General features: G+C 37.6%; 2 protein-coding genes across 10 annotated transcripts in view; one reads left to right on the forward strand and one right to left on the reverse strand.

Annotated features, from left to right (window-relative positions):
• Prpf40a (pre-mRNA processing factor 40 homolog A) overlaps window positions 1-11,974 on the reverse strand; it is a 41,718-nt gene extending 29,744 nt beyond the window's left edge. For 4 of the 9 annotated variants that reach the window (XM_026777940.1, XM_026777936.1, XM_005346413.3 and 1 more), the window contains exons 1-2: window positions 11,432-11,973; window positions 10,265-10,396 (exon numbers count right to left, since the gene is read on the reverse strand). In XM_026777940.1, the coding sequence (XP_026633741.1) occupies window positions 10,265-10,396; window positions 11,432-11,707 (408 nt within the window). In that variant the 5' untranslated portion in view covers window positions 11,708-11,973. Of the gene's footprint in view, window positions 1-8,736; window positions 8,817-10,264; window positions 10,397-11,305 lie in introns of those variants that run through there. The other 5 variants (XM_026777928.1, XM_005346412.3, XM_013345965.2 and 2 more) reach the window with 3 other exon arrangements.
• Window positions 11,975-12,393: 419 nt separating this feature from the next.
• The window catches only part of Arl6ip6 (ADP ribosylation factor like GTPase 6 interacting protein 6), a 29,430-nt gene continuing 15,422 nt past the window's right edge, over window positions 12,394-26,401 (forward strand). The window contains exons 1-3 of the mRNA XM_005346414.2: window positions 12,394-12,876; window positions 14,139-14,192; window positions 25,237-25,369. Coding sequence (XP_005346471.1) covers window positions 12,471-12,876; window positions 14,139-14,192; window positions 25,237-25,369 — 593 coding nt within the window. The 5' untranslated portion in view covers window positions 12,394-12,470. The remainder of the gene's footprint in view (window positions 12,877-14,138; window positions 14,193-25,236; window positions 25,370-26,401) is intronic.

Below are 26,401 nucleotides of genomic sequence, written 5' to 3' on the forward strand. Positions count from 1 at the left end.
TCTTGCCTGGACTATTGCATAAACTGGACACAGAGAACCCGCAGAGAGAGGACTACTGAACTTGCCTAAAGGTGACATGATCTTTTGGGGTTCCTGATTCATGAAAGCGTCTGCAAGACATTCTTCAGGACAAGCAGATAGTGACTGCCTTTGAAATTTCCTGCTTTGTGGAAATGTCTGTGGAAACTATGGGCCTTTAGGCCGAAGATGGATGCCCCAACGGTACAGAGGAACTTTGGGTGACTGTCCAGGCAGTGAGATGTCTCTGTCATTTCTAGAGTTTTAAAAGTTGCTTCCTTTTTGTTTGCTTAGGTAATATTGTATTCTTCTGGAGTCTTTCATGTAGTTAAAGAGTAGATAGATAGTTATAGTTTTCCTTAGTTATGATAAAAGATAAAATAGATATAAATATTGTAACTAATTTTTACTTGATAGCTGTTTTTTGTTATATGTAATTTTGCTATGTTAAAGTTAAAGCCTTCCTTTTTTTGTTTAAACAGAAAAAGGGGAAGTGAAAAAAAAAGAAAAATAGTAATTTCTAAGGAGCAAAAAGTACTTTAAAAAGTAGAGTAAGAAGAAAAATCTTCACTAACTTAAGAGACCATTCATAGTATCAATAGACTGAGCAAACTAATATAACTTCAGTTAACTATCGATTATAACGTAAAGACAAAATCCCACTGTCCTTCCTATTTCTCACAATTTAAAACATTATTATTATTCATGAGTGTGGAAATCAGTTATGGCTAGAAAATAAGACAGGAAATACAGAGCTACAGTCCTGTAGTTCTTAAGTCCTGGCAGGCAGAGTCTAGTTACATTTGTTTTACCTGACAAAGCTATCTGTAAGCTTTTATTTTATGTAAATAAATATTCTAAAAGTGATGGTATGAATATGAAACTGAAGAACATCAATATATAAGATACTGTATTTCATACATATTGCTTCACATGGAGGGTTTACCTAGCTCTAACTGTAAAGTCTTTTAGATTTCCTATTTGGGACCACCACCTCCCATTGTTAATGTTTACTAAAAAAAGGAAAAACTCTTAGTTTAGTTGCTATGATAGTATCATAACAATTTCAGAAAACACATCACTTTCTAAGTACAAATGGACCATTTTATAAAATCAAAACATGTTGCTTTTTCCATTCTAGTACTTTGGCCAATATATAAAGTACTATAATAACTGTAAGTTTTAGTTATTAAGACCAGAGACAGAGTGTTTGAGGAAAAGTGAACACCAAGAAGCAACAGCCAATGCTCTTAACTATCTCTCCAGCCCTGGAGTGGAGAAAGTTTTAAAGCCAATTATCAGTATGTATTCAAGCCAGGTATTGTGGATAACCCCTCTTAATAAATTCCTGTTACTACACTACTGGCCAAAGAAGGAAAACCAAAAGTTCATAATCAGTATGGGCAATCTCCCCAACAGAATATTCCCTAGAAATAAAAGCACGACTGCAGATGTGAGATTAATAGCAGAGCACTTGTCTAGTATGCATGAGGCCTTGCAATCAGTGACCAGTACTAGGAGAATAAGATATTCAGAAGAAGCACAAGTTTGAGGACAATAAATAGATGAGTAAAAAAAAAAGGCCCACCATACAACCTACTCAATTGCTTTTTAGCATCCCAGATAGTTTCTCGTTGTAGATATAAATGTGTTTTATTTACCACTTTACATACTTAAAAAAAAGAACAGTAATAAAAGCAGTATAAATGCCACAGAAATTGAACAAGGTCTGGAGAGATGGCCCAGCAGTTAAGAGCACTGACCACTCTTCCAGAACCCTGGTTTAATAGCCAGCATCTACATTGAGGCTCACAATCATCTGTAACTACAGACACAGAGGATCTGATGTCCCCATATCAAAATAACAAAAACAAATTAAAAAACAGTACAATAAAGACAATACATTTCTGTTAAATATCTAAATAAAAAAAAGGTAAATGGTGTTTTTATAATTTGTTAACACAGAGAAAACATTTACAAAGACAATTTCACATTGCCTAGTGAAATTTGCCTAGTTTTGTTTATTAAATACAACCTATGAAACTTAGAAATTCTAAAGTAAGTAAAGTAGTTCTTTCCATCTCTTATCTGTGTTTCACATCCCATATTCAGTAACCTATGATCAATGTAGTCCTGAAAATATTACATGAAACTTTAGGCTTAGCAACACTGTGTGTGTGTGTGTGTACAACTTCAAGTAAACCTCATTTTACTTAATAATGGCCCTAAACCATAAAAAAAAAAAGTAAACATGTATAAGGTTCAGTTTCAGGAAACCACAGGACATCTTGGAACACATAAACCTATTAAGAGGAACACTTTATAGCTACCCTTCATGCTCTGAGAAGATTAACTGAATTGATTACATCTTACAATTTTACATAGAGAAGCAGCCTTGCACAGCTATTAAGTCAGACTAGCAAAATTCCTATCTTAATTTGACTACTTAACAGCTTTGGGAACTTGGACCACTTTGACAATGACCTCTCTGGACCTCAATTTCTCATCAACAGCAAAAATATTACCTGATAGGACTTATTTTAAGCCATCAATTGCAAAAATGAATGTAAGGCAATTAAAATTAGTGCTAAGATATGACAGCTAATAGAGTTTCCTCACAGTATTCACGGTTCTAGTACTACCTGATAATGGTTAACAAAATCTCCAAATGTTTATCTCATATAAAATGGCACCGTATTTATATAAAATCTATGCATAATCCTGGTAAATTTCAAATATCTAGATTTCTTATATTACCTAATAAATATCAAACGCTACATAGTTTTTAAATTGTAAAAATGCCAGAACACATTCAGTATAGTCACAAATCTTTCTCTAAATATTTTTGAATGGTCAATGGTTGAATGTACATGCACCAGCACCTAAAAACATGAAAGATCAACCAACAATATTTTATTGTAACTCTTAACCTTTCACAATGAATGAACTTTTCATTTAACTTTTTCCTCAGCCATTCCTTCTCTATTTCTTATTTGCTTTGTTCATATTCTTCATTAAAGGTATCTAGCAAACAGCATGAACTCTTTTATAACCTTGAATAGAAATCAATAGTACATGTAATAAGAAGTCATCCCAGATTTAGTATCAAATTTAATGCTGGCTCCACAGTGTTAGTATACAATTCATTTAACTCTCTAGACCATCCAGCTACCAAATGTACCCTCGACTAATAGTCAATTCAGTTTTCAGAAATGGAGATTAAATTCAATAAGGATTATGAATTTCTCAAAGTTTATATAGACATGAAGACAGAATTATAATCCTTTACAACAGGTAACATAAATTAAGAAATGTAGTTGAATAAAAATGAATACCATTGTATTTTTTAAAGATAGTTCTAAATTCAATTAGAGAAACAGAAAATAGTGGTGCTTAAGTCTTACAAAATTAAGGGTTTTAAATTTTATACTAAAAAAATATAACCTAAAGCCGGTGGGACAGAATACCATTATAATCTCCTTTTCACGTTCTTCAAGCTATAACCAATATTACACCTATCTGCATCTTTATACTTTGTTAGTATCAAAGGGTAATCTATTAACATTAAATATATCATGTAGAGACAGACTCACTGATAAATACAACACATAATTTTGCTATTACACAATCCTAGCTGATATTTGTTTTTGTAAGTGAAGCACATTCTAAACCAATAAAAAATATATCATAGTAAACATATAAATCAGCAAGTCTATTAATATCATTACTAACTTAAATATTATGTATTATAGATGACTTGTCTTTATTATGACTGGTACCGCAAAATATTACCATAAACACATGAGCAGTGTTTTCTCCTATAACCACAAAACAGCTATGTCACTGGGCCATTACTGTACCGAATACTACAGGAAACTGTAATACAAGTATTTGCTTATCTAAATAAAGGAAAAGTATATAGTAAAAAAATATAGTAAATCAAATTTTCAGGTCCACTCTAATCTTATGAGACTACTATCATGCATGCAGTCAGCCATAAGCTAACTGAAACATTATTATGTAGCACACAGAAATTAATCAAGTCTCATTTACAGAGACAGCAACTTTCCTAGACTACATGATGAAATACACCATTCCAAACCCATTGTCAAAAGGAGCTTAAGGTTCTGAAGATCAGGACCTAATGAATATGACCCTATTTTTACAATAATAATTTTTATTTGAAAAAAATCAAAGTTTAAGGCAAATCATATAAAATTTTGTTTAAATGAAAAATGAGAGCCTTAGATACAACAAACTGTATTTCAACCTCCAACAGTTCTGAATTTCTGGCATTATAGATTTTTTAAAAAAATATTTATTTATTTATTATGTATACAGCATTCCTTCCATGTATGTCTGCAGGCCAGAAGAGGGCACCAGACCTCATTACAGATGGTTGTGAGCCACCATATGGTTGCTGGGAATTGAACTCAGGACCTTTGGAAGAACAGTCAGTGCTCTTAAACCTCTGAGCCATCTCTCCAGCCCTGGCATTATAGATTTTTAAGAGAAGTCAATTTCTACTTTGAGCACACTAAGAAACAATGGATTTAAGCCCACTAAAGCAAATGATCATTTCTTTGTTAATTAGAAGTAACCACTGCTTAAAATAGATGAAAAGTAACAGATGCTAAGTTGACTAATGAAAAAAAATAAAATCAAAGACGTATCTATAACCTTTCCAGGAATAGTCCGGAACGCTCAGTATTGCCAGCCACTCCACACGATGGAGGCTTTTAAAAGCCATCTACACATCACACATTTATATTAACATTCTTAAGAGACATAAATGTCTGACAAAAAGAAATATGGAGGTATAATGTAACCAAATGAAAAACTATGAACAGCATCAACGAGGGGGAGCAATCCGCTAGTAAGTACACTTGTGTATTAGAATGTTCACCAAGTGCTAGCAGTATTTCTTATGAATAAGAAGCTCCTAGTGGAAGCGTCTGTTTTAAAAGGTTCCTGCCTGCAAGACTTCCCAATAACAGCATTGTTTGCATCTCAAAGAGGGAGAAAGCCATTCTTTTGAAATGAGATAGGTTTCTTAGATCATTCCAAACATTAAACACTTCAAAACATTACTGTATTTCAAGCTTTGAATGCATTCACATTTAAATGTTATCATCTAAATGTAGCTGAAATAAGCACATCTGTAGTCTTAGTAAAAAATGTCAAAATCTAACCACAGTATAAAAGTGAAGATAACATTTGTTCTAGGCTACTATTCTTTATAAAGAAAAGTATTTGCTTGAGAAACGTAAATACACAGATATTACCTAGATTTGAGAATTTATTATGTGCCGTTTTTAAGACTGGCTAACATTAAAAATAAAAACAAAGTACTTCAGTAAGTTATCTCAGGAAAACTCTATTACCAATCACCTTTTATGTTATAGTCGTATATGTTAAAATTTCATTCTCAAGGACATGACACAGCTTGAATGAAATAAGTACTCAGATTTCTTCACTTGAAAATAAAAGGAAAGAAAAAGAAACCCCTTATCTACTTGATTTTATCTGTTTTTGCTAAATGAAAAAGCAATGATTCAGATACTAAACACAGTAACAATGTAAAGTCACAAGTAACTTGGAGACACACACACAGGGATGAGTTACTTTCTACCTTACATTGTAGCAAATAGTATCTATTTGTTTCATTCATTCAACAAGTATTACTCAGCACCCCCAATGCACCAAGAACTGTGCTCAGCACCTACAGAATTATTAACAAGAACAACTTGGTTCTTGCTCTGTAAGAGCTTATAATTTTTTACTTATTAGGAAAGTAGGAAATCAGAAAAAAGTAAGGAAAAAAATAAAGAAAATGTCACTAAGTGCCAAAATAAAACAATAAAAATTCCAAGCATATCAAATAGGTATTAAATTACTTAAAGAGGAAGTCAACATTGTTCAAAATTATTTCTGAGGAAATAATTTAGGTAAGCAAAGATGTCATGGTGAAAGTGATCATGAAATCAAGAGGTCAAAGACAGCAGCATAAGCTTAAAGTAAAGAACTAATATAACCATTTAAAGCACCATGAAAAGATTAGTAAGAGAACATGTATCACTTATGGTTTTGGCATGTATTAGAGATGATCTTTCAAACTTAAGCTGTGGAATTTAAATACTAGACCACAGATAGAGAAAAATAAAGGAGATTATTGAGCAAAGAAATATATTTTACTTTTCATTTTTTGATAGATTGAAGTCTTGAAGTAAGAAAACCAGTTCAAAAACATATGAGCTTCCTAGATGGGAACGGCACAACCTGGGCTGTTAAAGATCTGTGAGTCTGTCTTACTCAGTATTAAAATAAGATAATTAAATTCAGCTATAAAATGTAATCACTCACTGATGTACTATCAAAAATTCACCCCCCAAAATCCTAATAATTAATTAGGAAGAATTTTATTTCTGTATCAATCAAAGAAAGTAGATACCATAAGTTGTTAAACCTGGAAGGGAGCTCAAGCCTTAATTCATTAAGTATTATTTTTTTTTATTAAAATAAGAGTAAAATAAACACTTAAGAATGAGCCAGCTAATAGAACTCTGTTGGGCAAAGGCAAAACTCAGTTGATAAAGACAACAGAATTTAATGTTCTTGGTGATTAAAAAGCACATACAAAAAGAAAAAGAGAACAAGAAAACATCTTAAAGACAGAATATGTTTTATTCTGAATGGATATGGAGGAAGGCAGCCCTACACACGATCAAACTGACAGAAATTTCTTCTGGAAAGTATTTAATATGGTTACTAAGGAAAAATAAAATTTAGTAAATAGCTTTTTTGGGGGGGGGGTGTTTCAAGACAGGGTTTCTCTGTGATTTTGGAGCCTGTCCTGGAACTAGCTCTTGTAGACCAGGCTGGTCTTGAACTCACAGAGATCTGCCTGCCTCTGCCTCCCAAGTGCTGGGATTAAAGGCGTGCGCCACCACCGCCTGGCAATACGTTTTTTTTTTTTTAAAAGACAGAGCCCTCCAAAAACTTGCATACTATTTAAAGTTCATTTATTACTAAGGATCTTCCAGTAATACAATCTTCGAATTTTATAACTGACAAGTATAGTATGACTTTCCCAAAAAGTTGGGTGCATTAGGAGATAATTTAATCTACACGATAGGCAACTGAGATAAAATTTAAAAGACATTACAATTAAGTTACATTTGCTATTTCTAGGTATTCACTAATAACCTGAAATGGAGAAAACGGAATTCCAGCTTATCTTATAAACTAAGCGAAGAAAATCCTGAACAAAACCCTTTTTGAAGTAACTAGCTGCATTTCATTTTTTTTTGTTTGTTTGTTTTTCGAGACAGGCTTTTTTTGTAGCTTTGGAGCCTGTCCTGGAACTAGCTCTTGTAGACCAGGCTGGCCTCGAACTCACAGAGATCCACCTGCCTCTGCCTCCCGAGTGTTGGGATTAAAGGCGTGCGCCACCACCGCCTGGCTGCATTTCAATTTTGTAAGCCCAGTTTTACCCTAGAGCACTACTGTCTAGTCTGCATACTATTTTATAAACAAGCTTTAAATCTGTCATATTGAGTAACATTCAAAGACCATAACCATTCAGCAATACAGACTGCTTTCTATTTTAGTCTTTGGTTGGTCTAAGAAAAGATAACTTAGATGTGGTCAACAAAGATCTCTTGACAAAAGACTGACCTGTTCCAGGACCTTGGTACATATCAGAATCCAGATGCTTAAGTCCCTTGCATAAAAAAAGTCGCAATACATGCATATAACCTATGGACATCTTGTAAATTGAAATTATCTCTAGATTACTTGTAATAACTAATATGATATACACACTCTATACACAGGTAACTATATAGTTGTTTTATGTATTGAATAGGGAATACAACAAAGCAAAGTCTGTGTTCTGGAAAAATATATTTTTCATGTTCTATAGTTAGTTCAAACAATGGATGAAGAACTCTATAGCTACAGCCAACTATTTTTGAAAATTATATAGCCTTCATTCCCAAAATCTAAAAAGTTTTAAGTAAACTTTTAAAAAGATGTATGGCAAGACCATATATTCACCACCATGAACCATATACCCTACTTCTTCTCAAATATCTAAATTGTGACTACTATTTATTAATAATTCTGAGCATTTGCAAATAGAAGAAACGATATAGGAAAATGATCAGTTCATCATTAGGAGAAAGTTCACAGAGCTTTGAGAAAGAATCCTAGATTCCTTAAGGATTCATTCAGCTTATCATGCCTTCCTAGTATCATAAAGCTGAAAAAAAGTTAGCTTTACCAAAAGTTAGGACCCAAATTTGTTGGTGGGGGGGATGAGTACTAGAAAATGAAATAATGGCTATTCTCTTGAGACTTTCAGAGCTAATATCCTCACAGGGAACCAACAGAGGGAGAAAGAATTCTAAACATTTAAATAGTCAGGTGTACTTAATGGTGTATAAACATACTGGACTAGAAAAAAAGGAGTATAAGACCATGAAGCAAACTTCAGAATATCTGAAGTATCTGAGTAGCAAGTAAACTTGTTAGGAAGGCAGTCACTGGCACAGCTAAAGAGAAGGGGCCATAAAACAAACTGTGACCAGTTTATGCCAATTACTTTAAAAATAAAGTCCGCATTGTAGTGAAAATGACTAACTGGCATCTCAGGTTTGCTAGTGCAACAGCACCATTACAGCAAGGGCAAGCAGGTCAACCCCTTGCAAAACTTACCTTGACTGGCCCAATGGAAACAGAAGGCCCCAGAAAAGAGAGAAGCATCTGGCAGTAGCAAATTGTTTTATTTTATCTTTCTGTGGAAAGAAACTAATTTTAAATAAGAACCAGAGCATTTAAAGAATAAATATCTTGTAAAAGCTCATTATCTAGTTAGAGCAGCTCTACCAAGAAAACAAGAAGGGCTTTGTGCTGCTTAGAGATGGAAAGGTACAGAAGAGGATCAGAGCCGTCTCTGCATCTCCTAGGGAGCTTCAGGTACTGATATTCTAGAGTAACAGAGCAAAGGAATCTTTTACATAAGGAACTCCTGCAGGAAGAACCTTTTTAGTCTGGTGCCTCTGAATAAGAAATTTATACAAAATTAAGGGCTATACTCCAAATATAAAAAAAAAAATATACTTGACACTGAGCCATTCTACTTTAAATAAAAACAGAAAACACAAGCTCCTGTTCCACTGCAATTTCACCAATAACTTTAGTCTTCATTGCTTAGACCATTATCAAAGTCAACAGTACTCATTAGCAAAAGAAAATATACAACTGGTTTTCCATAATATTTTGTTAACCAAATTTTTCATGACTTATCAAGACATTCAAATGGGATGACCCAGCCTGGCCAAGGATCTGTGTACTATAGAACCTTCCATAGGACACAACTGCTCATGGAACTGAAGCTCTGGCCTTTCTTCAACGCTTCTAAATTAGAAATAGAAATTCTGTCTACCAGTGTCACTGACTCAGCTACAATCTTTCGATCCAAATCACTCCCACAGAATGTCCATTTTCAATTTGTGCTAGAGACACAAGGGGCAACTCACAATTAGGAGTGCAGAAGCAGTATCATTTTAAAAATCAGGTAGAAAATGAGCTACCTATTTCGCACTGTCCAGGGAAGAATTAGTAATAGAGCATAAAATCCCTCCACACCCAACAAAAGGAAGATATTCCAAGAATAAAATTCATTCTTAATGAAAATCCTGAGTAATTGCTATTTTTCTGATGCTACGCATTTACACGGTTCACCAAAATTATTCAATATATATATATATAAAATATATACATATATATTTACTCCTAGACCATTAACAATCAACCTAGAAAGTCACTAAATCAAGGAGCCTACATGTATAATGTCCCTTTAAAGATTTTGATTTTCAAGACAGGGTTTCTCTGTGTTTCCTTGGCTGTCCTGGAACTCCCTCAGTAGACCAGTCTGGCCTTGAACACAGAGACCCTCCTGCCTCTGCCTCCCCAAGTGCTAGGATTAAAGGCGCGTGTGGGTGTGTGCCACCACACCCAACTTAAGATTCTTTAGATCTTAATTTTGTTGAGGAAATAATTTTTTTGTACAGTATTACTACATTCAAAGTTTGGTTACAGTGATGCTCAACATGACTTGTCTGAAAACATGTGGCTATAAACTAACCCTTCAATAGCTGGAAGTCCAGCACTGTACTACATTTTAAAATCTCCACACAATAAAACAGAAATAAACAAAACTAAGTAAAAAACATATTCTTACTTGTCCCATTGGAGGTCCTCCCATAGGGGGCATCATCTGTGGCATCATTCCATGAGGTACGGGAGGCATGTTTGCTCTCTGACCCATAGGGTGCATTCCCATTGGTGCATAATGCATGCCAGGATGCCCCATCTGAAAAATATGAAAAAATGAAGACACTGAGTAAATGTTTTTTTTTTAAAAATCAATAACCTATATGGCACAATATCAAATTAAGTTATTATATTAGCATATACTAATATTAATCTTAAAATAAACTATAGTGGTTATTTTAAGGAATCTGAAAGTTAACAAAGTAAATCCATTATCGGATTACAGCCCCCTCATCTGCTCAATGTTAAATGACTGCCTAGCCTTGGTGGCTATGGAATTCCAACTTAAGAACACAACTTTGTCCCCTTTATACATGTAGCCACCTTATATTACTTAAAATTACATTAACTTGGATGAGGTTTTGACATAAAACAGAATGTGGGTACCCAAGAGTAACTTCATTGGGAGATAAATATACTAGTTCCGAAGTCAAATCGGTTAATACAGGTAAAATATCAGACTGTCATTCTGTCCCAGAAACTAAATGCAAATAACAAACTGACCCGTTTCGTAAACTTCAGATGATATATATGTACGTACACATACAGACTTATGTCCATTGTTCCTCGCCCGAAACTAAACACCCGCTGTCAATTCTCCCAACAGAATCCCCCACCACTACTCCCGGCGAAAAGAAACTATGGCAGCTTCTCTCTCAAGTCCCAGGGACTTAAGGCACCCGACGGTAAAACAGGCCTAGGGCTCTGCCATGCAAGCCCGCCGGGGAGCCTGCACCTTCCGAAGGTGTCTGTGTAGGCCCAGACCCCTGGAACGTCCCAGGTCCCACGTCCGTCTTTGTGCATTCCCGCCCTCCAGCCCTCTCTCCTGGGACGCAGCCCACCATCTGCAGCTCTTCCTGGTACACTCTCCTCCTTTCGGAGAAAGCTTCCTGTTTCTCTGACTCGGTTTTTCATTGTGCCGCTTTCCCCTACCCCGCCGATCCCTTACCGAGGGCCGTCTCCTCAGGAAGCCGTCAGCAGAGACCCAAGAACTGGAGCACAGGTTTGAGCCGGACAATCTCCGCTCCCCGTCCCCGGGACCCCGCGAGGGAGGTTGGCTCTCCATTTCACTCACCATGAGGCCTCCACGCTCGGCTCCAGTCCCCGGCCTCATCGTCGGGCTCAGACTGCTCCGTCGGCGGCCACTGCCGCTGCACATACCAACAAGCAGCGATCTGAGTGGCTGGCGCCCGCCGGGGCCAAAGGGTAAAGGCTGCCCTGAGCTACGGGGCGGGATCAGCGGGGCCAATAAACTGACAGGCTTCCCTGCTGTCCAATCAGAGCGCGCGGCCGACACGCAGCTCTGCGGCGATTCGCCCCCGGCCTCGGCATCGCTCGGCGTCGCCTGCATGGAGAGGGGGGAGGGGGACGGAGGAAGTTTCTGCGTCGAGGGCTGAGCCGGGAAAACTCCACCAACTTCCCCCAGGAAAGGGGACACGGCCGGGACCCGGCTTCCGGGGCTCGAACCACCGCACCCCGCTGGGGGTGCGGCAGTGGCGTCCTGCCACCTTCGCCACCCCCCCGCCCTAGTTACGTTCGCCCCACAAACCTGAGGCCACCGAGGGTGGGGTGGGGGCGGGGGAAGCGGCACCCAGCGTTATCGGCCTAGTGCGCGCGCGCGCGTGGGGCAGGCGTGGGGAGGGGTCCTGCGCCCGGAGTGGGGGGTGGGGGCTGGGAGCTCGAGCTCTGCGCGCGCCCGCCTGCCCGCGGCTGAGCGCGCGCCCGGGCGGAGGGAGGTGGCGCGCGCAGCGTCGCTGGCGGGGAGTTCTAGGGGCGGAGATGGCCAGCCGGAGGGAGAAAGCGATTGGCAGTTAGGACGCAGCCGAACCCAGCCCGGGGAGCTGCTGTTATGGGGGACGGGCGGTGCGCGCCGACCGGACCCGAAAGGGCCGAGGAAGTTCGGCTGTGTGTGGGAGCGGGCCGCGGGCGACCGCTCCACAGTAGCGCCTCCGGAAGAGGCGTCCGCCGCGCTTGGCGGCGGCCGCTCGCGCGCCCCCGCGGTCCCGCGCGCTTTGGTCTCGCCCGACGGCAGCCGTCGCTGATTGGCCGTTGCCGGGACGGGGCGGGGCTGCGGCGGACATTCGACCTCCGCGGGTCTCTCTGTCTTTCCCGCCATGTCGTTTGTGGAGCGTGCGGGGTCCGCGTCCGCGTCCGCGCGACGGCGCCGCCAGGTCACCCCCGGCCCCGTTACTCGGCGGGTGAATTCCAACTTCACTCGGGGGGATGGCTGGGGTGAGGGCGATGTCGACGAGGACGAGGGGTGCGACCAAGTGGCCCGCGACTTGCGGGCAGAGTTCTCAGCCGGGGCGTTGTCTGAGCCCAGGAGGGCCCCGCCTCTCCCGCGGCTCGGGGACGGGTCTCCCGTCCTGCCCGAGAAGCGCAATGGCATTTTCCCGGCAACTGCGGCCGCCAGAAGCCAGCCTCGGCGGTGGCCCGTACAGGTCCTTTCCATTCTCTGTTCGCTGCTCTTCGCCGGCCTCCTTGCCTTCCTTCTCGCCATCGCCTACCTGATCGTTAAAGGTACTGACCGAAGCCCAGGCCTTGGAAGTCTGTCCAGGGTCAAGTCGAGCCAGTACAGCACTCGCCATTCAACACTTTTTCCCCAAAGCTTTCCCTCGAAACTACCTTTCTTCGCTCTTTTCTCCTTTTGTCTTCTCTCCCTAGCTGGACAGCCCTGCTCCATAATGAGAGCCATTTCGAAAGGATTTTATTCACTAAATCCACACTCAAAAGAAATGTAGAGACATTGAACACTTGAGTTGAAACATTAGCACGGCTATTTGATCAGAGTCCCCTTTTTTTTTTTTCATGAAAAAATAGACTGTATGTGTTCTAAAGCTGATTCACAAATGACCGTAGAGAAATCAAAGGACAAGCCTTTCTTCTCCGCATCCCAAATGTCTACTTTTTTAGACAATAGCTTTTCTGTGTTTGTAACGAGGTAGTGTAGTTGCAGGGCAGAGTCTGTTCTGCCGGGTCAGAAACTGACATACTGGCCAAATAGGAACGCTCCCAAAGATACTCTTCAGCCCTTCCCCTATTTGAGTTTGTTGTGTGGTTAGTGTTCATTATACTGGAAAGAAATTTGAATTTAGAGCTGATAGTCTTGACTTTGCCAATTTATTGCTAAATAGAAACCTCAGAACAGTATCTTGTATTGAAAGGATTCAACACTTTGTCACATTTACTACTGAAAATTAAATCTATTTAATCCCAGTTTTGCTTTATTTTCTCCCAGTCCCTAACGGGATGCAGGTAGCCCTTTGACAGGTTACCATAGTTTGATGGGATTTTTGTTAGGAAGACAGATTACTTCTTCATAATATGTTATTGGGCTGTTAACTGTGGGTCTTAAAAATTTGACTGCCATTGCTTCAAATCTCTGTCAACACCTTTGACCTTTTTTTTTCACTTCAACCCTGAAGTGACCACAGTTTGTCTTTTGCAATATAAAAAAAATTATATGCTCATAAGTACAAGTTTATCACAGAGGCCATTGGTATTTTGGAGACTGGAGCAAGGAACTAAAGTCAGAGTCTACTGTGCTCTTGTTTCTTTTGTACAAACGGTCTTCAACACAACCCAGGGGATAAACGTTATTCTTGTAAATAAACAATGATTCTTGTAAAGGTATTTGCTTGCTGAAGGTGGTAAACCAGAAGTCGAAGCTCACTCTGACTTCAGGCTACCTTTGACAGTTGAACAGTGTCTTCAGAGCCTTTGGATATTCGTGTTTTGAAGAAGTACTACTCTGCTACCTAAACCTCTTTTTGTATTTACAGAACTGCATGCAGAAAATTCGAAAAATGAAGATGATGTAGATACTGGGCTGTTAGGTATGAACTGTTCATTCTGTTCATCCGATCACTTATTTTTTGTTTTTCTGAATTATATTTAAGTTATACATGCTTTGGGATAAAATCGTTTATATATACCATGTGGAAGTGATTCATTAGCATTTTTCATATATATCATTGTTAGAAATGTTATTAGACTTCCTTTTTAGATAGACATTTAGATACTTTCCATAATTTTATAATGGGTCACTAATGTGTGTGTGTGTGAGACAAGGAGAGCCATGCGCTTATTTGTCCTGGCCCGGCTAGCTTAGCCCCAAAATAACCACACCACACAGAAACTGTATTAATTAAATCACTGCTTGGCCCATTAGCTCTAGTTTTTTATAACTCATATTAATTTAACCCATTTCTATTCATCTGTGTATCTCCACATGGCAGTGGCTTACCAGGTAAAATTCCCAGCCATCTGTCTCCAGTGAATCCATGGCATCTCTCTGACTCCGCCCTTCTTTCTTCCAGCATTCAGTCCAGTCCCTCTGCCTACAGAAGTTCTGTCCTATCAGTAGGCCAAGACAGTTTGATTATTCATTAATGTTAATCACAGCACACAGCAGACTCCCACATCATGTGTGTACAGGATTCAACATTACTGTGCGTTACTTGGATCTGGCAAATCATTAAGTAGTTTCTAATTATGCTTTGGGAGAGGCTTCCTGTTCTTCTTCAGGAATTTAGAACTAGAAACTTGATCACAGATTTAGCCAATATAAATAGTATCTGAAACAGACTTCAGAAGAATTTAATGTTCACATGTTTTTGTAAGCAGTTTCTTTTGAGATAAAAATTTTAAACTAAGAATTATTTGCCATTAATGTCCAGGTAAGTTTCTAGTGTCCAAAATGTCATACTTTATGTAGTTTATGGCTTTCCAGTGGGGAGGGCTATTATGATACCTGTCTCTCTCACAAATGGCTTTGAGGAGTTTACCTACTTGGCATATTTTATTATTAAAAATCAGGACTGAGGAAAATAATTATTTTAACAGCAGAAACAACTATGCCAAGACAGAAACCTCTGAGCCTCTGATCAAGAGGAGAGTAAATAGAGTAATAGGTTAATTCTGTCAGATTCATGGGGACCAAGTAGGCATAGTTTGACTTGTAGAAAGTATATCTACTGTAGTATATGGTCAGATAATTCCCCCCCCCAAAAAAAAAATTCCTTAAAGAAATCTGTTTCAGGGTGGTAGTGGTTTCCTTAGCATGCTCATATTCTCATCTCTAGCACCACCAAAATAAACAAACACCTGTTTCAGAGAAGCACCGCAAAGGTTATTTATTAAGTTCTTGATAAAATTGAGGCTCTTGTGGTAATGCTTGTCCTTATATTACTCTGAGCTTGACTTGTTAATCTCTTTGAGAATAAATGCACAGCAGGTCCTGCAGAACTGACAGTAGACCTCTGAGTAAACTGCTGAGACAGTGGATGGTTAAAAGGATAGACCAACTCTTAAATTTTCCTCAAATTGGTGATAAATTAAGATACCAAGAAAAAAATGATTTATTATCTTACCATAAGGAAGCACCTAGGGAATTATATCCTTAACCATTTTATAATTGATATAAAAGTTTGAAATGAAGAAGTGAAGAAGCAGGGTAAATATTTAATAAAGTTGTTGAAATTTTCAACTAGATTAAAAGAAAAATATTGTGTACTGTTTTAGATTTTCTATTGCTGTGAAGAAACACCAGTATCATGGCAACCCCTATACAGGAAAACATTTAATTTGTGCTGGCTTACTGTTCAGAGGTTTAGTTCATTATCATGGTGGGAAGCATGGCAGCATGCTGCAGACCTGGTGCTGGAGAGGTAGCTGAGAGTTCTACATCTAGATCAGCAGACAGCAGGAAGAGAGTGGGACCCTGGAATTGGCTTTTGGCTTGAGCATCTGAGAACTCAAAACCCACCTCCAGTGACACACCTAATCCACATGTACCCTTTTCATGTGAGAATAATTTAATCATTTCACATTTTTATAGGTATTCTTATTACTAGTCTTTTAGTGTAAGTATTGCTATTAGATCTGTTACTTAATATTTCACTGAGACACATGTAAAGTTTATCACAAAACTGCCTCAATGGTTTGATAGTAGATTAATTTTTTTTTTGTTTTCCTAGAAAAAAGTAATTTGAACACAGTAAGTACTCTACCATGAGAAGAGTTCGCTTCCTATAGACGTAAAAATTTTGAGTACCTTAGATATTTTTGAATCCTAATCTAATGCTGGGATAATGTTGTAATAGGAGCAGTGGGGCTACGTTTCCAGCACCCCGGCCGCCTCCTAGCTTATGCCCCGAAATAACAACACACAAACTGTATTCTTTTAAGCACTGCTTGGCCCATTAGCTCTAGCCCTTACTGGCTAATTCTGATATCCCGATCAACCCATCTCTAATATGAACTGTGTAGCACCGGTCTTACCAGGAAAGATTCAGCATGTCTGACCTGGCGGCTTGCTTCATCACGTGTGTCTGCCCGGGAGAGGGGAGCATGGCGTCTCTGAGCTCACTTCCTCTTCCTCCCAGCATTCTGTTCTGTTTACTCCTCCCACCTATGTTTTAACCTATGAGGCCAAATATGGTTCTTTATTACTTAACCAATGACCTTCCTCCATCAGGATAAAGCTCAGTATGGTAAGAATGTAGCAGCATTAGTAGCATTTCTGTTTTGAAGTGGCTAAGACGCAGTCTGGCAGCCAGGTGGCGGTGGCACATGTCTTTAATCACAGCGGGAAGCAGAGGCAGGCGGATCTCTGTGAGTTCCAGGCCAGTCTGGTCTACAAGAGTGAGTTCCAGGACAGACTCCAAAGCTACAGAAAAACCCTATATCAAAAAACCAAAAAAAAAAAAAAGAAAGAAAGAAACATTCTGATACACATTTTTTTTTCTTAGTGCCTTTGGATTATGATTCAGCCTAAGATTGGATCCAAAGAATTTTTTTTTAGCAGATACTCAAAGACCATGTCATGTGCCCCCCTCCCCCACTTTTCTTTCTAAGCTCATTTTTAAAAAAATGTATTAAACCTTGAAAGTAGAGGCTAAAAAAGCACTTGGTACTCTTACAGAGGGCACCAGTTCTTTTCCCAGCACCCATATCGTGACTCAAAATCGTCCATTACTCTAGTGTCAAGGAATGTAACCTGACCTCTGTTTTCTTCAGACACACAACTGATACACATGGCAACAGAACACTCATACACTGGGTGGTCTAGAGAAATGACTCAGTAGTTAGGAACACTTGCTGCTCTTTCAGAGGAACTAGATTCAGTTCTCAGCACCCACATAGTGGCTCACAACAATCCATAACTCAGTCCAGAGCATCCACTGCTTTCTTACTGACCTAAAGACACTAGGCATGCACATGGTGCATAACATATATTCAGACAAATAAAACAATGTAAAGAAGATCTGAAAAAAGTTCTGAAAGGTAACTTGTAACAGATTAATGAGCAGTATAAGCCCTAATACCTGTTAGGAAATCTTACTTCTGAAGTTGATTTAGTCATCTTTTTTTCTCTGAAAAAATTCTTCATGGGAAGCTTGTATACAGATTTGTATTTTGTTATTGTGATTGTATGCCTGTTTTGTTTTTTAATGAAAAGGTTTGTTAGGACAGTTTTTGTTTTGTTTGGTGTTTGAGACAGAGTTTCCTTGTGTAGCCCTGGCTGTCCTAGAAATCTCTGTAGTCTAGGCTGGCCTCAAATTCAGAGGCAAGCATTTGGGAGAGTTAGTTGATCTGATTGACTAACATCATAGCATTTATATAGCACAACTATATTACAGACGTAATCAGGTAGGGTATTGGATGGTATTGATCACACTGCAGACTTTATAGATGTTGGGCTCTCCTTTTAATAATTCTGCAAATCATCCCTTTGAACTTGCTTTTCCAGGGAGGTTAATAAACTTACTTATTTAATACGCATTCCACTCAATCCTCTTTAAAGTTTGTTCTCAGGCCAGGTTGATTGTGCTAAACACATAAATTTTGTTATCTCATTGTGCTTGTTAGTTTTCCACATTTTCTCACATTTGACAACTTAGTCTTGTTTCTAACATTGCGGTATTTCCAGCAGTCTTTAATGTTTCCCAGCATGTAGCGTGAAAACCTTTCAGTTTATGCAAACTTGGAAAAATACTTAAGGAAGTACTTGGAATTGCCTTTAGCAGAAAATACTTCATCTAAAATATGTAGGGCTAGTATTTTTATATGCATGGCATAGCTTATACAAAAATTTTATTGTGAGACTTGATGGACAGCTTTTAGTGACTAAAGAAGCTTCTGGATTGGGTCTGTTGTGTTCCTTATAACTGCTTCAGCTGCTTAGGCAGCTGAAGATGATGGTTTGCTTGAGTTCAGGAGCTTGAGACCAGCCTAGGCAACATAGGAAGAGTCCTAGAACAGAATAAAACAAATCAACTGACCCATACATACACATCCATACATACACACATACACAGCTTCTAAACATGATTTTATGTGTCTGTATGCATGTGTGTGTATGTATGCCCATCATTCCTTAACATTTGGTATTTAACATTAATTTCCTTGTGTGGCCAAGACCAGACTGACTTTTCAGTAACAAGTTATTCTTGTTTTTGAGTTACTTGTATAGTTTGTATACATAACAAATTTCCACATCTTTGCCCATGTTCAGGGAAGAAATAATTGACAAATACTGGGTTCAGTCTTAAGTGAAATCACAGAAAATTTCAACTTTCTTTTTCAGAGGAATAAATGAGGCTCCTTCCATCATGACTTTACGATACAAAATTTTAGAAATATGGTTAAATTTTTAAAGAAAAGCCAAAGTTCTGGAGCTGACACGGAGTAAAGTAGATATTAGGAAAAGCTCAGTTTTTCCTTAGAGTGAAAAATTACCTAAACTCAGAATTTGATATTTCCAGTGTATTTTAATTAAACCCATAAACTATTATGGAAAAATACAGTTTTCTTGCACCTGTGCTGGGTAACACAAATTATTTCACATAAATATCACTAATAAGTTATATCTGTTATAGTACCCTCTTTAAAATCTTGTATAACCTCATTAAAGAATAACTAGGGAAAAGAGAAAAGTAAACAGACTGGAAGGATGGAGCAAAAATGACAGTTTATCTGGGTTTTGGATTATGGATTGTTTTTCTGATTTTTAATAATATGCGTATCAAATGTAACTGTCAAGCAGAAAAATACTTTAAAAAGAAAACTTTAGCCAGGCCTGGTAATGCATGCTGGGAGGCAGAGACAGGAGAATCATAAGTTCAAGGTTATCATCAGCTACATAGTAGTATCAAGGCCAACCTGGTCTATAAAACCCTGTAGCTATAAGACGAAAAAAGCACAAATTCAAACTGACTTAAAATTGTATATTTTACAGTATACATTTTTAAGTTTTAACCTTCATACCATGAATATGCCAAAAATACTAATTTATTTAAACCACTTTATGTCCATCAAAATGTCACTTCCCCCAAAATGAATGAGACTGTTTGCTTTTGTATATTGAAGAAGCAGGTACAAAGAACATAGAGTGAACAGAGTTGGCCATTAGTTGTTTGAAGCTGAATAATAACACACATATGAGTTCATCATACTTTCCTCTTAACTTTTTTTTAATGCAAAAAGTTTATAGAAATACAGACAGTTGCTAATATTTATTTGAAAAGTAACCATACCCTGAAACTAATGTGAAAAATGCACTAACAAAAAGATTTGAGTAGGAAATGTGCACTCTCCCCCGCCATTGCGTTAGTTGAAAACATTGAGTTTCGGTTGATGGAAAAGATGAAGTTTCACACTGAAAGTCTTGAACATATGTCTATATATTGTGCTATGTCATTTGCAACATTGTTGAAGTAGTGATAAGACTGTAACTGTGTGTACTGATAAGAGCCTTCAACAAAGACTGCTCCATGCAAAAAGCAAAGTGAGAATCTTACTTCTGGGCAATATACTGAGAAAATAACTTCAGCTGAAGACTTTGTGTGTTATGTTTCCTGTGTCTGTTTGCTTGCACAGAGATCCCAGCAAGCTCCGAGTTGTTAGCTCTAGGGATGGCATACTAATTATGTTAACTGAGCTTTCATTTTGGAGCTATCCTGACAAAGTTCTTGTTACTTTTCTGGCTTTTTTCCCTTACTTATTTGTAGATGAGTTTTATAATTTTCAGAACCATAGGCACTGACAGACTACAATAGCAGTGCAGCCTTAGCCTTATTATTATGACATGACTTTCTCGTCATGCAGCTTTTTATTATTTCAGAATGAATATAAAATAATTTAAATGTCTATTGATGACATTGTACAATAATAATCAGAATGGGCAATGTCAAGAATATTTTTTGCATGTGTGAATAACAGCTCTATTTATGAAAAAGTCACTTATAAATAATAGGTAGAGAAAAATGAGATGGCTACTCACAAGAATAGTTTTAGTCAATTTGACAGGTTTGCTCTGAAAGCTCTGAGATAGAAAAGCCTGGTTGGTTTAAGTAACAAGATACTGAGTTTTAAATGATATTTCCTTCCTTGCCTTTTTAAGATATGTATAAGTTTCATCATGTCATAACAGTTTGTAATAATTGATTTTCTTTACATTTATTTTAGAGACTATGTAAATTATACTAATCTTGGAGTAAACTTTCTTGTTATGTTTACCTCTCTTTGGAGATATTTAAGTAGCAAATGACACTTACTTGCCAGTAGAAACATTGCAAAATTGAAGTTCACAAATTTTGTGATTTTTGCCATGTTCTCACTAGGTAACAAGAAGGTTGAATCTCAGCCTTTATTGTGATTCTTGGTCCCAGGTTAGGCTAAGATCCTTGAGCCTGGGTACTGTGCCAGAGTTTTGAAATTGAGGTGAATTCTGACGACATTTGCTGAAGTGAGTTACTGTTGAAACATCTTGCATTCTGTTTAGGATGTCCTTTTAGATGTAGCACTTAAATCATAGGACCACTGCTATTTCTGTGCCCCACTTAGAGGTATCTGTAGAGTGATCTTTGAGCCATTTGCCAAGAGGTACAAAACCACCCTCCTTTCTAGTGTATAGTCTTTTCTGGATGGCTGTGCCAGGAAGCCCAACAGCACTCTTCCGTCTTTATATCTCAGGTTTGGTGCAAACACAAGTACATTTATTCCAAGTAGGAACATCTTTCTGTGTGCGCCACATAAACAATTCATCTGTATTTCAAAACGTTTATTTTTTTCTCTTCTAGAAGTTTGTTTACCCTTTCATCACTGATTCTATCTGTATACTAGCTTTGTAATTTTATAACATAAAAGTCAGAGATAAGGTATTTCTCCTTTCTGCCTTGCCACAGACTTCTTATGGGGTAACTTTAAAAAGGGGGGTGGGGTGGGGCAGGAAAAGAGGAACCATCAGCATTTAGGTTAATCTTTTTCTTTTTGTGTGTTTTTTTTATGACAGGGTTTCTTTGTATAGCCTTGGCTGTCCTGGAACTAACTCTGTAAACCAGAACTCACAGAGATTTGCCTGTCTCTGCCTCCCCAGTGCTATAATTAAAGGTGTGTCCCACCACTGCCAGGCCAGTCTTTTAAAACACTTCTACACTTTCTTACTGTTTCATTTCTTACTCTCTACATGTCAGCATTGTTATCAGTGTTATTAATTTCATATGATACATAAACAGCTCAGCGCACATATTTCTTACCTGCTTTTTGGTAAAATATTCCCTAAATCGTTTTTGGGTAGCCAGGAAATTGTTAATTCTTGTTATCCTTTGATGATCTTTGTCTTTCTTTCCGGGACTCTGAAAGCATCTCGTAAGCTTTTAGTAAGAATATACCTTGGTGAACTTCTCTTATCAAGAAGCAGTCAGAGCTGGGCATGTGGGTGAATCTCTGTGAGTTGGAGATCATCCTGGTCTTTAGAGAGAGTTTCAGCACAGCCAAAGCTACACAGAGAACCCTGTCTCAAAAACACACAAATAAATAAATAGCTTGGTGTGGTAGCACATGACTCGCAGCACTCAGGAGGCGCTGATCTCTGAGTTTGAGGCCAGCCTGGTCTAGAGAGTTCTAGGACAGCCAGGGCTTCAAGGAAAAACCCTGTCTCACAAAACAAACAAAAAAGCAGTCAGAATAGGTTGAGACATGCATTATTGTATAATTTCTCTGCCCTTCTTCTGTTTAGAAAAGACTGTCTTACTAGAGAAATAATTTTGGAACCTGGGTTTAATTTTTGAGATAGGGTTTCATATAGCCCAGGCTGACCCTGAACTCCCCCTATGTGGAAGAATGACCTTGAATTTCAAATTCTTCTGTTTTTGCCTCCCCAATGCTAGGATTACAGGCACCCCCATCACTGTGGATGGACCCATGTATGATACACAGGCAATGTGCTAACTAAACTATATTCCCAGCTATATTTCTTCTCAAAAATTTTTTAATAGATTAAAAGAATCACATGAGCCCAGGCATGGTGGCATATGCCTTTAATCCTAGTAGTAGAGATACAGAGGCACATGGATGTCTGAGTTCTAAAGCAGCTTGGTCTTTGTAGTAAGTTTCAGGACAGTGAGAGCTATAATGATAAGACGCTGTCTCACCACTCCCCCAAATCACATAAATCAAAATTTAAAATAGTTATGAAGTATACTCATAATAGTCTTCTCCTTCAATTTTTTTTTTTCTCCCTATGGACGGCCAGTGATAAATTCTCAATCTTCTCTGGAATTTTTTTATTTATCAATATCTAAATATATATTCATTCTTATATAGTCCATATACTGTGGACATAGATTTACTCTATTTGGATATGCCCTTATATAGTACATGCATCTCTATATTTGATTTAATTTGTAAGTGGGTTATCCTGTGTAGCTCAGGTGAAGACTGCTTCAGGCTCATGATCCTGCTGACTCAGTCTCTGAAAACCCGAAGTCACAGGACTATATCACCATACCCTTTTATGCCTTGTTCATTGATACATTTTAGAGTTTATTGTATATAGTGTGGAATATGATTCAACCAGTTTTCCATATTCTAGATAGTGTTGAAATATTTTGTAGCTAGGGGAATTGCTAGTAATTAAAGTTAGGGCCCTCTATCTGCTATGTAACGATTTTACCAATGGACTACATTCCTAGCCTGTATTAACATTTTTATTTATTTGATTTTTTACTATGAGATCTTGCTCTGTTGCAAGCTAACTTATTTGGCTTTTCTTCTAAATGTTGTATTTCATTCCTCTGGGTCCATATGTTTATATTAATTCTTAAATACAAGGTCCTGTAGCATTCAGTATTTGGTAGTTGTCTGCTGTTGAACATTATTGTCTAATATATAAATCTTATAATTAGCATCTTTCAAGAATCACAGCCTCAATCAGATTCTGATGTTATCTCCCCAGAGATCTTAGGTTATGTAAAATTTATTCAAAAACATGTTTCTCAATCTATAGTTACTAACTTATTTATACTTTTATTTTCTTCTCACCAGAATTAATCAGTGAAGACAATGTATTTTCTGTTTTGTTCCCATTGCTTAGCACTGTACCAAATACAGGTATTTTGCTGAGTAGATGTAATGAATTAAATTTATGAAAGACTTATTCAAAACTTGAACTTAAGCCACACGGTGGTCGTATGCACCTTTAATCCCAGCACTCAGAAGTCAGAGACAGTTAAATCGCTGTTAGTTTGAGGCCAACCTGGTCTACAGAGCTGGTTTCAGTACAGGCACCAAAGCTACACAGAGATACTCTGTCTTGAAAAAAAAACAAAAAAAACAACAACAACAAAAAAAAACCTTGAAGTTAAAATAAAACTGACTGCTCTCCGGGCTGATGAGGGAGGGGGACTTGATGAGGGGAGGGGGAGAGATATGGGAGGCGGTGAAGGGGAGGAGGCAGAAATCTTAAATAAATAAAACAAAAAAAACCAAAAAAACCCTGAGAACTGGAGAGATGGCCCAGTAGTTAGAAGCACTTTCTGTGCTGCTCTTGCAAAGGAGTGAGGTTTGTTTCCCAACACCCATGTGGCCGTTTACAACTGTTTCTCACTCCAGTTCCAGAGGAGCTAACACCTCTTCTGACCTTTGCAGGTACCAGACACACATATGATATGCATAAATATATGCAGGTAAAACCTTCATATGCATGAAATGAAAAAAATTTTAAGAAATGTAACTGTACTACTAAAGAGGATGAGATTAAAAACAGTTCATTATTCCTTTAATATCCTTAATGAGTTGAATAGAATCCAAAAATCTTCAGATCAGTTTATTCCTGTGTTCTGTCACTTTTCTTTATGTCTTTCTAGTGCTTCCTAACCCTTATCCCTCAACTGTGGTTCACTATAATACCACACTTTTGATTTGATTCCTGTGAGAAAAAAAGTTCTCACTTGACCAATTTGAGTTCCCAACTCCTTGGTAAGTTGGGAGTCAGCTTTAGTTTATATACTGAATAAGGATGAAGAATCAGTATTTCATTTTCATAGGAAGGTTATAAAGAGGTATTGTACAATTAATTGATGTAAAAAGTTCTTATCTTGGAATGAAAGAAGGCACTTAGTACACTCCTTGGTAAGTTGGGAGTCAGCTTTAGTTTATATACTGAATAAGGATGAAGAATCAGTATTTCATTTTCATAGGAAGGTTATAAAGAGGTATTGTACAATTAATTGATGTAAAAAGTTCTTATCTTGGAATGAAAGAAGGCACTTAGTACAAAACAATAGCAAATGCCAGCTACTGCTCATGAATTTAAATGAGAACTGTTAAAGACATGCTAAGAGTAAATTGCTTTGACTATTTTTGCTGTAGTTGAATGTCATAAAACCAATTTTTTTTCTAATTTTAGGTAGAATTTGTCTTTGCTTGTACATGTAATAATTTCATTAAAATAGTTAATGAAATAACCTAACTGCATTCTCATTTTTTTCTTTATGTGAGTTAGCATGTGCTAAACACAATAAAATTTACATCAGCATCTGGACATGAATCTAGTTTAAATTATTTTAATAATTTTTTTCCTTTCTTCCCATTAAGGATTCTGGTCTCTGCTGACACTATCTCTAACTGCTGGATTCTCCTGCTGCAGCTTCTCTTGGACAGTGACTTACTTTGATTCTTTTGAACCAGGAATGTTTCCACCTACTCCTCTTTCACCTGCTAGGTTCAAGTAAGTACTTCTGAGGTTTTTTTTTGTTTGTTTGTTTTTTTTTTGTTTGAGGTGTTGGGTGTGTGTGTAAATCTGAGTTCTGTTAAACACACAAAAGTAAGGATCAATTAACTGTTACATTTTGAAGCTCTAGATTTCTGTATTAAAACAAAAATGACAAGATTTTTCAGCATCTTTGTCTCACCTTTAGGTAACTGGAGAATAATACTTTAAATTCCATATCTAAATAATGTAATTTTAAAAAATATTGAAAATGGTATTTGTATGCCTTCAGATTTACATTTGATATGGATAGATATTTAATTTAGTTATGTTGACATGGGTTTCTGTCCCATCTGGTCTTGCAGCCATTCAGTCCCAAAGACATACTCAGAGGTCTACAGTAATTATAAACTGGTTGGCCTATTAGCTCAGGCTTCTTACTAATTCTTACATCTTAAATTAGCCCATAATTCTTGTCTGTTAGCCACGTGACTTGGTAGCTTTTATCAGTGAGACATTCTCGTCTTGCTTCCTCTGTGTCTGGACTGCAAATTGAGTCATTCCTCTTCCCAGAATTCTGTTCTCATTGCACTGCCTATACTTCCTATACTGGCCAATCAGCATTTTATTAAACCAATACAAGACCATTGTCCCACAGCATAGTTATATTTAATTTAATTCATAATTAAATATTCTAAGAGTTATATCTAAGACTTAAATACCATACTATAGATTACTTGGTAGTATTTAGTCAGAAAATTTATTTGGCTAAGACATTAAAAAGAGTTCAATTTTATATTATTTTGCTGCCTGTTAACACCAGTATCTTTAAACAGAGACTGTAAATTTTGTGTAATGTGTTCATTTTTCTTTCACTTATATTTGATTTCTTCCCTGATTGCTAATTTTGAATTTCCAGCTATTTTGGCAAATAAGAGTTTTGAGGATTAAAGAGTTTTAGTGTTCTCCTAAAGATCTCTTAATTAAATATATTGTATTGCTTTAATATATTAATCTTTTTATTAAATTGTAAGTAGAAATAAGGAACCC

The sequence above is a fragment of the Microtus ochrogaster genome, chromosome 4 (genome assembly GCF_000317375.1).
Source record: "Microtus ochrogaster isolate Prairie Vole_2 chromosome 4, MicOch1.0, whole genome shotgun sequence".
NCBI classification, from domain to species: domain Eukaryota; kingdom Metazoa; phylum Chordata; class Mammalia; order Rodentia; family Cricetidae; genus Microtus; species Microtus ochrogaster.